Source organism: Oculina patagonica, chromosome 3, assembly GCF_052425735.1.
Source record: "Oculina patagonica isolate OP01 chromosome 3, crgOcupat, whole genome shotgun sequence".
Classification (NCBI taxonomy): Eukaryota; Metazoa; Cnidaria; class Anthozoa; order Scleractinia; family Oculinidae; genus Oculina; species Oculina patagonica.
Genome location: NC_135760.1, coordinates 517257 through 528240, shown reverse-complemented (window position 1 = coordinate 528240; position 10984 = coordinate 517257). Strand labels below are relative to the sequence as shown.

At 41.4% G+C, this 10984-nt stretch overlaps 2 protein-coding genes across 3 annotated transcripts in view; one reads left to right on the top strand and one right to left on the bottom strand.

The window, feature by feature from the left end:
• Positions 1-842: 842 nt before the first annotated feature.
• On the bottom strand, positions 843-6360 carry LOC144645524 (uncharacterized). Of its 2 annotated transcripts, XM_078505102.1 has the most exons (5): positions 5979-6360; positions 2197-2443; positions 1680-1751; positions 1328-1396; positions 844-1026 (listed from the first exon to the last, which is right to left on the bottom strand). In XM_078505102.1, the coding sequence occupies exons 1-5, from the start codon at positions 6033-6035 to the stop codon at positions 947-949; spliced, it is 525 nt and encodes a 174-aa protein (XP_078361228.1). In that variant the 5' UTR covers positions 6036-6360; the 3' UTR covers positions 844-946. The 2 variants fall into 2 exon arrangements, with proteins under 2 accessions (XP_078361229.1, XP_078361228.1); XM_078505103.1 differs by lacking the exon at positions 1680-1751 and having other exon boundaries at positions 843-1026.
• Positions 6361-7322: 962 nt separating this feature from the next.
• The window catches only part of LOC144646018 (digestive cysteine proteinase 2-like), a 47962-nt gene continuing 44300 nt past the window's right edge, over positions 7323-10984 (top strand). Inside the window, exons 1-3 of the mRNA XM_078505536.1 lie at positions 7323-7593; positions 9654-9826; positions 10491-10728. Coding sequence (XP_078361662.1) covers positions 7380-7593; positions 9654-9826; positions 10491-10728 — 625 coding nt within the window. The 5' untranslated portion in view covers positions 7323-7379. The remainder of the gene's footprint in view (positions 7594-9653; positions 9827-10490; positions 10729-10984) is intronic.

The window sequence follows — 10984 nt, the reverse complement described above, 5'->3', positions numbered from 1 at the left end:
CATCCTTAGATTAACGTCATAAACTACATAAATTACGTTTCATCCTTACATAAACTTCATAAATTACACGTTTCATCCTTAGATTAACTTCATAAATTACATATAAACTTCACAATAAACATGTTATTTTGAACACCATTGAACACTTGTTGAAAATTCTTTTGAACACTATTAAACACTTGTTGAAAATTCTTTTGAACACTATTAAACACTTGTTGAAAATTGTTTTGAACACTATTAAACACTTGTTGAAAATTGTTTTGAACACTATTGAACACTTGTTGAAAATTATTTTGAGTGCTACACACAGCATCGAATATTTTTACTTTTATTCTTGAATCTTGATGAACTCTTATTTTAAAGCTTGATTAAAAATAAGTGTCGTTTCTATTACAAACGTTAAACATTGGTAGACATTTGTTTAGAAGGAATAAATGTGAAATTACTTGTTAACAATATAGTCAATATAAACTGCAGACCTACAGACTTAATTATTATTATTCCCATTACCTACCGGGTACATAGGGTGTCAAAAAGTTCCCCGGCATGGGTTAATTGGTGAGGGAGGTAGGCTGTGCCATCATGGTGTTCTCGGTACACGATCTTAAACATTCTCCCTCCAACCACGCTACTAATTGCCTCTGATATGTGGCTGTGGAACGAGAAAAAATAAATATATTTTATACTGATTACCGCAGAAGACACTTTATTAAACAAGCTAGAAATGTATTCGATTTGAACGCTGCGCTTCAAGATATTTCTTGATTATGTGCATGAAATATAAATTACATTAAAAGTCCTAACAAAATAATTGTTTCTTATCGGCTGTTTGCAAGCTAATAACTTTGATGTAACGTAACGGCAATTATAATATATTCAATAAATTCATCAACTCCATTTTAAATTCCTAAGAGCACCAAGAAAAGATTAAAAAAACTTAAAACACTTACGCAGTCAGGCTCTCCAAAGAGCGGCAGTATGTTGCTGATTCAAGCCAGAACAGATGATATCCATATTCATGAAGGCCTGTTAAAAGAAAGAATAATTAGTGTTCACCTTGAAATTACAAAAAGCGTATTACTTTCACATCACTAAGACAGTTCCGTAGTTGTTTCATTTAATGTCATAGGCAGGACACTTAACTCTCACAGTGCCTCCCAAATACGAATTTTAAAATGTCGCGTGAGTGGGGATGGGGGAGGGGCAAACCATAGGCGGGGTAATGGGGTAGAAATACTTATGTCGATTCTTGGCTGCCGACCCGGGGTGGGGAATAATTAACAGCCTTATGGCTTGAACGGAAATTTTGCCTTTTGCTCAAATTTACCTTGATAGCTAAGACAGTCCGGTAAATTCACGGTGGTGCGCATTGTCTTAGCAGCAACTTTACGAATAGCTGACAAGGGTAAAAAAAGAAGAAAATAATAGGTTAGTATTCATCAAAAGAGCGACACGAACTTAAACATATATACTCACTCACAATGATATTATCAACACTGGTAGGTACAAGTTTAAAATTTGTGTAAGACTTGACACAATGAATGAGCCCAAAAACTTAAATGTCAGCCAACTGATAAGTTTGATGAGGTCTAATTCAAATCCAGTCCAAAAGAGTGAGAAACAATCCCTGTATCATCATTCTAAAAATACCAATTTACTTGTATGTGAGAAAGCATTACCTTCGTGGCTCGAGACAGCAGCTGGTAAAGAGACGGGGATGTCAATTTGTGGAGGAGGAACTTTAGTACTGTCTAAAAACAGGTACAATATATAAACACTATTAGTATCACATAGGCTCGGCACTGACTCGTCCCTAGTCGTCTTTATAAAGCAAAGGGAGAGATGGGTATACCGACCCTGCTTCCCTCTCCCCCCCCCCCCCCCTCCTCCCACCGGTCTCGCGCGCATCTCTCCATTTAAAGCGTGCTGTTTGAAGACGAATGGGGCCGAGTCAGGGTTTGACACCGGTTGTGGTATATATAAATAGCTGACATAGATTTGTCAATCAAATTGCAAGCGCTAGCCGTCAGCCCCTCCGTGCCAACCCCATATTGGAAAATTTTATTTGACGGCACTTTCAGAGTAAGTAGGTCTGGACTACTTGTTTCTCATGCCCCAGGCCTACCCGGCGAAGAGGGTAAAGCGGCTCTGGGGACGTGAATGGTTAAACTGTGATAAAAGGTTAAAAGGCAATACCTTGTAATGCTGGTTTTCTTTCCTCTCTTTCCTTAAAAACCAGTTCCCCGTCAGGAAAGTTCCTCCCTCCCATCAAGAAGCCCAAGGTTGAGTATTCCTGAAGAATACCCTCGTATATGAATGAGATGTTAAATCGTGCGCCCTTTGATGGTATAGGGCGACTTTCTGGCTTCTTGACGGGGTGAACGCTGTGTAGAGATGTTGAAAAGCATTCATGGCCATGGTATATCTTGTCTATCTTTACAGTCTAAATGAAAACAGATTTATATACTTCAGTTGTTTTAAGGTAAATGGAACAGGACCCGAGTCAAACGTCGAACTCTACATAAGCCGAGCCTATACAAATGAAGGAAAGCTATTGTTGTTGTTTTTTCGACCCGTAGGTTTTCAAGTGTTGCGCTTTGCTGTAATTTACTTTTCAGAATTAACCTGCGATCGGGCGGCGTTCCTTTTTCTGCGGCGGTAGGAAAGAAACAGAACGCCTGATCGCTGGGTATTTCAGAATATGAGCGGCAAATATGACCCATCGTTTGCTAGCCTGCGAGAGCAGACGCATTTCCGGCCGTCGCTTCTCTCCGCCGAAAAAACGTCTGCCCGGCCGGTGATTTCGTGCGTCGCATCTTTTGTTTCCCTTTCCTCTTCGCCAACACGTCACACCCCCTCCCTCCACATCGCTGTCTCAGCTGTTGACTCGGTTTCTCCCGTTCCTTCTCTTTCGTCTGTCTTCTTTTTTCTTCCATTCTCTTCTCGCCGTTAGCTACACGCCCTCACCTGCTTCTTCGTCCTTTCCTGCCAGTTCGTTTCTCTTCCCTTGTGCCTCCCCTTTCTCTTCACACTCATCTCCTCCCCCTCCCCCCTCTTCACCTACTCACTTCCCATTCCCTTTCTTTCCTCTTTTCTCCCCGTAGGGTCCTCCCCTCTCACTCTTCCCTCCTTGTGTCCGTTCCCGCCTTCCCCCGGCGGTCCTCCGCTTCTTCGCTGGTGTGTCTCTGCTCGTCCCTCGTTCCTCCCTCCTGGTGTGTGTGTCTCGGCTGGCTTTTTCTCGGCGGTCCGCTTTCGCGCGTGCTGGCTGCTGTCTTCTCCACTTTGGCGGCGAGGATCCATGTTCCGGTTCTCCATCTGTCTGTGTCCGATCCCAATCCATTCGAGATTGTGAGTCGTCTTCTCTCTCCTTCTTGTGCATCTGCTCCCCTCGCAGTGGTGTCCAACTCATTCGCCATTTTTTCTCCGCGTTGTGCGTGCTCTCGCAGACTCCGCGTGGCACCTTGTTGCAGGTAATTGTGTTGGTTACCTTGAAATGACGTCACAGAAATCATTCTCTGGCTCGGTTCGCGCGCTATTTTCGGCGGAGGAAGCGACGGCCGGAAATGCGTCTGCTCTCGCAGGCTAATCGTTTGCCGATGATTCAAACATCTTCTGTGACCTATCCGGTTTGTTTTTGTACACTGGTGTAATATGGGTCGATCTGCAAAGACGACGGTTTCTACTAGCAATTTTTTGTGCAACTTCTCAATTTTAATTGCTGTGACATCGTTTGCAAAAAAATGCCGCATGTAACACTCGCTGAACTATACATGTCTCTCAACGTTTTCGGCATTTCAACAAGCGTTTGCGCAAACTGAACGCTGCAATGGACTGCGCTGTTAAGGTCGACACACACTAGGGGACTAGTCGCAGGGACTTGTCGCGGGAACTTGCTTCGGGGACCAGTCCCCTAGTGTGTACTCAAATTTTGCATCGAAATTCTAGTCGCAGGGACCACACCCTGCGACTAGTCCAACGAATTAAGCTGCATGGTTTGGTTTCTGGGACTATAGTCGCAGGGACCAGTCCCACAAATCGGTCATTTTTTTAGTGTGTACACACTAAGGGATAAGTCCCTGCGACTTGTCCCCTAGTGTGTGCCTACCCGGGGTTCCGGGGTGTGGAAAACACGGGGTGTGGAAAACGCGGGGTCCCGGGGTCTGTGGAAAACACGGGGTCCCACGTATTTTTTATTCCGAAGTTGAATTTGTTTTTTGTTTTGAAAACAGTTACTAGCGGCTTGTGAAATGTTTTAGGGTTCTTTTTAAAAATCGCTATGCCCTCAGACCCTATCAGTGATATGAAAAGGTAGGTCGTTCCAAAGTTTAGGGGCGTAAAAAGAAAAGGAACTTTGACCGTATGAACATGTTTTCACGTCAGGAATTTGTAAGATTCATTGGCCAGATGATCGTAGGGAACGAGCTGGTTTATAGGCGTTAAAAAGACAAGTTAAGTAGGTTAGTGATTGACAATTAAGGGCTTTGTTGGTTAAAAGTAGGATCTTAAAAACGATGCGTAATTTGACAGGAAGCCAGTGCATGTCCTTGAGGGTGGGAGTTATGTGTTCTTTCCGCTTGGTTCCAGTAATCAGTCGCGCTGCAATGTTCTTTATTCGGCTGCAGTTTATCATGCTCAAGCTTAGGAAGGCCGTAAAGTATACTGTTGCAGTAATCCAGGCGTGAAGTGACAAAAGTGTTCACATTTGAGATTGTCATGACAGATATTCCTCATCCTAAATACTCGGTAATGCCAAAACCACGGCACCGCACGCCGATTCATGAATGAAACTAGGTGAATGAAGTCAGCGCAGTGCCAGTCATGGACGTTGTTGGCGCGTAGTTTGTCTTAATGTTTTCGGATTCAGGATAAAAATTTGTAGGTTAATTTTTGACAAAAAATTATTTCCAACTAACAAAATGTATATAACTCATAATTAGTTTCTTTTTTTAAAATGGAAAAAATACGATATTTAAAGGATCGCAAAGACAAGTATATGATTCACAAACTTGAATGGCTTTTTTACGACATGAAAAATAGGCTTTCAATGCAAGGAAATACGTTTTACGAATGTATTAACTTTGGTGATAAACTATTATACATGTCTTTTCAGCCAGAATTTTTTTTTCACCGTCTAGATCTTTTTATTTTTAGACCCCGGGACCCCGCATTTTCCACAGACCCCGGGACCCCGCGTTTTCCACACCCCGTGTTTTCTACAGACCCCGGGACCCCGCGTTTTCCACACCCCGGGACCCCGGGACCTCGGCCCCGTGTTTTCCACTAATCCGCTTTACACTGAGCACGTTCCTTGTTTATCAAAGTGTTTGTCTCGCAACGGCGCAACAAAATATTGCGGAGCAAATTTCATCAAACATTGCCTAGTATAACAGCGCCTTAAATGGACTCATTCCAATCTCCTTTTTAATCGGGAACAATACAATAAAATACAATACAAATTTTATTGTCAACTCCCCATGGCGGCTTTTCAGAGACAATGAAAAAAATTACTGCATTACAATATATACGCCCTTGCTTAATGAAAATGTTGAAGAAAAGGAGTTCAAAGCAATCAAGTGCACAGTTTTTATTTGACAAAATTGCGAGCTCGAAGAACATCAAAACCTGAAATAGCCGCAAGCAGATGACCATAAACGACCGTAGTCTATACCGAAAACATGGTAGTTAGCTCCTTCCGTAAAGAAAGGAGCTAGCTGCTAAGTACTCGGTAAAGACAAAATACAGGCTGTTTATTTTTTTCAGTGAAAATGATGATTTTTTTTAGTTACCAGGTTTCACGCAACACAAGTTTCGTCCCAGGTCTCGCGCAAATTTTAAATTTGGAAGCCGTGTGCATTGATGTCACAAAGTTTAACGGTTTGCAAAAACCGTTTGAACAAGCAGTCGCGCAAAATCGATGGAAAAGCATCATTTTTTAACAATTTTTGAGAAACGTTCACTACCATTTGAAGTTTGCTCACCTTTTTCTTCTTCCTGAAGCTCAACGCTTCGTTTCTACTAAATACCCAACCCATCATCTCGATTCTGTAAGCAAACGTAGTAAAGCTATCTCAACAAATTTCAACTGTCAACTCATGATTTTTGTCGACGCGCGACCCTTTTATACCTTAATCCATTGTGACGTAATAGCGCGCGCTGTAGCTGACGACAACCGAGGTTTAAACTGAAATAAAAGGCGGTGATCGGTCGAGAAAATTCGTCCACATGCCTATCACGTGAGGCCGCGGTGTTAACTCGTGCCCGGTTACACAGCGTTTTACACAAACCATGGATAGTAAAAGGTCGTTCTATAATCTTTGAATCTTGTTTTAGTCTCATAAAGGGTGTGTTTTTTGACTTTAATATGAATCATGTTTCCGCCAATTAACTTTTCCTTTTTAAAACATAAACAGCCCTTTTACTCGAATATCTCGTTCGCGTTTTAAGTAATCAGAAGCAATCCAAAAACTCTCTGCTCATTTCTCGAATCTATGTTTTGCGGTGTTTTGTAAACTTTTGGGTGATTTTGGGGATGTTTAGGAGGAGAAAGTTCTTCTCAAAGGCCATAGAGAAGTAAGATAAGAAATATTGAAGATTTATTGTGATTTTAAAATTAGAATTTGAAGTAAAAAATTAGTAGATGGACACCAACAGTCCCCCGATAACTTGGGGTACTCTTGAGTGGGGGTCAACTGTCTGGTGGTGTTCTAAAAAAATTATCCCTTCTTAAAACCTCTTAAAATTTCACTGAATTCACTTTTGCGCAAAATTCTTGGTTTAAAAAGTGCTCATTCTTCTGAAGAGAGAAAAAAAAGAAAATTACACGAGGGGCAGGAGTAAGCTTTATAAAAGCAAAACCAGGAGCCCATGACCTTGGCAAAACCAACCTACTGGACTTGACAAACTCAAACCTTTTAGTTACCATTGGAACATAGCTCGTCCACCAGAGATCCTTGGCGACCTATTCCAGTTGGTTCCAGCTAACTAAGTTCCAACTCAGTCAAATTTAGAAAGTTTGTTGAACTTCTGATCTTCTTCAAATTCATGTTGTTTTCGGCCTTCCTCGGTTCCTTTTACCCTGAGTTGTTCATCGGAGGGCATGCCTGGTCACATTGATCTAAAAATATTAAAGGACGCATCTGATGAACTCGCAAGAAGTGAATAATGGTCAATAATCTCAGGGGTTTGCTCCGACGGCGGCGCGTCACGGCGCGGCGGGTTCGCGGTTAGGTTCGCGGTTAAGGTTCGCGGCGGGAAAGTGTTTCAGCCCCAGTCCCAATTAGTGAATGGCTTGGTTCCAGTTTTCACTCTTCGTGTAAGCTGAGATGTTGTGACAGTCACGAGATTCACAAATCCCCAGTGTTGAGCTCAAAGCGTCGACAATGGCAGCGCTTTTCTATGCGATTTCTTTGTGTTTTCTGTCTGTTACGTTTGGAAAACCAGTGGATGTGAGAGGTCATGTGAATTCACCTCCAACATGGTCCAACGTTTACACTGTCGCTGGAGTGCTCAGGTTGCCTTACGCTGAAATTGTGGAACCATTCCAAGCCTTCTTTGATGGCCAAAATGGCAGAAGCAGAATCGATTTCTATGGAGGTAAGGTTTCTATCAAGGTAACCGTTTACGCCGTATTGGGACCGAAAATGTAAAAACTTCGAGTAAAACGGGCAAGATTTCCGCACAGCCCCATACATTAATTATGCATACAATTTTCTGACTGACTCGTTCTTTGTGAAAAGTGAAAGTATAAAATAGTTGCATGCATAATTAATATGGGATTATTTAATAAAAAAAATGCTTAGTTTCGTTTGATTCAGTATTTGTTGGGCTTTTGAGTGGTTGTGGTGGAGAGGAGGGGGGAGAGGTTACTTAAAGTAAATAAAACTACCTGAATTGTGGCTTAAATTAGTTAAATACCGTAAAATTCTGCTTATAAGTCCTGGGCTCATACAACCTTGTTGGGGGTTTTGGATGAGCTTATAAATGGGAAGGCTTATATCCAGGGGGCTTATAAGCAGAATAAAAAACATTTCCAAATGAGGTACAGCAGGGTTGATTGAAATAGATTTTTACTCACTGGTTTTGAATTACCAGTTAGCTTTAAAACTCTAATAAATCAAATTCATTTTTTTAATATTGAAACTATATTGAAAGAAGGGGTGCAGGGCGGGGGTGGGGTGGGAGGAGGTTAATTATCAGATGTGTACAGGAAGATGGACCTATAAGCAGGTGTGGGGGGAGGGGGGTTATAAGCAGAATTTTATGGAAAAATATGAAAAAAAAATGAAAATTTATTTCTGTTGATTTAGACAAAATAATATCAAAAAAAAATACCATCACCTAGTTGTTTCCAAGTAATGAGCCTCAAATCAAAATGCATGTAATTCCTCAAAAGGTAAAGTCTGTGTCCGAGCCAAGTGGCCCATACAGCCGGAGCTTATCCCGGTTTCCGTAGCATTAAGCGACTAGGAGTATTGCTACTCCCCCCGGATGGGATGCTAGTCCATCGAAGGGTTACCCCCTAGCAGTAAATTCGCCGGTACCCATTTATACACCTGGGTGGAGAGAGGCACTGTGAGAGTAAAGTGTCTTCCCCAAGAACACAACGCAGCGCCCCGGGCAGGCTTCGAACCCGGGCCGTTCGACTCGAATGCACTAACCATTAGGCCACCGCGCCTCCCACGTAATTCCTCAAACATTTTATAAATACATAAGCCCTTATTGAGTACATATAGAACCTGGAACATAATGTCGTGGGTAAAATTCAAATACCATCTCTATATCACCTGTTGTTTTTAGTTCCCATTACCGTTGGGAATTGACTAATGATGCCGTGATTTTTGACAAAAATATTGATAGGTACTTAAAGCTTATCTAGATTGTACAGTTCCAGAAAATATCCACACTCACCCCACAGAATAAGGTCATTGGAAATTCCGAGGGGGTGAGGGGTCTCAAAAGCTAAAAATTTTAAAGGAAAGTATGGGGATTTTCAAAGTATGGGAATTTCCAGTGTGGAGGGGGATTCAAAACCTAAAACCTCCTGTGGGAGGGGTATGGATATTTTCTGGAATAACACATTATCCGAATGGTGACATTCAGGGCTGTCATTAAGTTTTTAAGCATCTGTTAAATTGAATTTATCACCAGTAGCATTTTGCTCTGTACAGAAGTGTAACATACCGGTAACAAAAATCGTCATCTTCACCTGTAACATCAAGTGAACTCAGTCGTAACAGGTGCTACAGGTTACAGCCCTTAATGACAGCCCTGACATAAGCTATCGCAAAAAAGTTGTGGAGACCATACATATTAACAGATGCCAAAACTGAGGCAATAATTAAAGTATTACCTGCAAGAGGAGAGTAAGGAATTAGGTAGCTCTTGAGTCAATTAGCATGCAGCTGTCTTACATGTTGACAGATGTGCTGACCATGTTATTGCATGTGTGTGTGATCGCTTGGCAAACTAAGCCATTCTGACCACATACTAAGGACCTGGCCACAGCTGTACTATGATATTCTGATTCAGTACCCATTTAGAATCCCAGTTGTCCCTGTTTATGGAACTGTTTTTGCACATATGTTTGAGAATGCCTTAATAACATGCACTAGCAGCAGCAACATTTTACGACATGAAATTACAACTATTTCTAGGGATGGATAAAACCTATCAACGAGCAGATGTGAAGCCATATGGTGCAAGTTACAGGATTTGTCCAGAAACCACTGAGACCCAGTTTAATGTATTAAGCTGCTTTGAAGTTAATGGTACTGAAAAGGCTCCTGTTGCAGTCCAGACTGTTTTACCCGACCTGTCTAACTTTGAGGTACTTTTAAAACTAACCCCCCAAAGCTCAGATGCAAAAATCCTTCCAGAAATTAGCCCTCTCAATTATAAATCCAATTGGGCTTATATTATAGTCATAGCTATGTCGTTTTTATCTTCATTTACTGTCGTCCGACCTACCCATATTTTGGCATTTTCAAAAACAAAAATCATGCTGGCAGATCGCAAAGAAGCATTGGTGGTTCATCTTTTTTCGCTTTTCTTAGCTGATTTTAACCTCAGTATTCACAATATTGATCTTTTCTTTCTTATTGCTGCCATGTTTATTTTTTAACCACATTTCATTCATCCAGCTTCCACAGCAGTGATGCTTGGGAACTGGGCCTCCTATTCCAGTGGAATGCCCCTGATTTTTGACACTTTTTTTAATCCGACCAACCAACCCAAAATTAGGGAACATATTCAATGGTAAACAGAGAAAAAAAAGGGATGACCTGTCGCCTCTTAATGAAAGATAAATTATCTAGTCTGACTAGCCTGAGTGGACAGACAACATTCCACACGACAACTATAGTTCTATAAGTGGCACTAAAAAGCTTTGTCTGTTTATACAGTTTAATTATTGGTACCTGCAGCCACATTGCTGGGATTTCCCTTTCAATCAGCCCTGCCTCTCAATTAACTGTTAATGTTTTTGTTTCCAGTTTGTTGGTTACAAGGATTGTAAAGATCAAGGCAACTGCTCAGTGTGGACTTACGTCATGACGCAGCAGCACAAAGTTAACACATACACCGTGACTGTGACTGTAGATGCTGAATATCCTGTTCACTACGAAATGCTTGGTTACGACACCCTGTTGGGTTCACACTATGATAAATATGAGGTTGAGTACAGGGACTACTCACCTCAAATGCCACCTCCTGACACTTTTGAAATCAAAGGTTAGTTTTCTTCGACAATTTGCTCAATATAAACTTGTTTAATTATAATTATAGCATGTTTCGTACGGGTCCTAGAAAACCTGGAAAGTCCTGGAATTTTATTGTGGCACTTTCCAGGACTGAAAAGTCCTAGAAAAAGACTACCAGTTCTAGGAAGTTCTGGAAATCTGTTAAACTCAAGTAACAACTGAATTCTCAAAATTAACATTATTAGAAATGTACAGACAGTAACAAGGAGAAATAATATTGAGATCTT

What these genes read in the sequence shown, in the direction of transcription:
- LOC144645524 (XM_078505102.1), bottom strand. Translation starts at nt 6,035, where the DNA reads ATGATGGGTTGGGTATTTAGTAGAAACGAAGCGTTGAGCTTCAGGAAG. An exon ending in AAGAAAACCAGCATTACAAG is followed by an intron (nt 1,752 to 2,196) that starts GTATTGCCTTTT and finishes ACCTGTTTTTAG; the next exon opens with ACAGTACTAAAGTTCCTCCT. An exon ending in GGACTGTCTTAGCTATCAAG is followed by an intron (nt 1,027 to 1,327) that starts GTAAATTTGAGC and finishes TTCTTTTAACAG; the next exon opens with GCCTTCATGAATATGGATAT.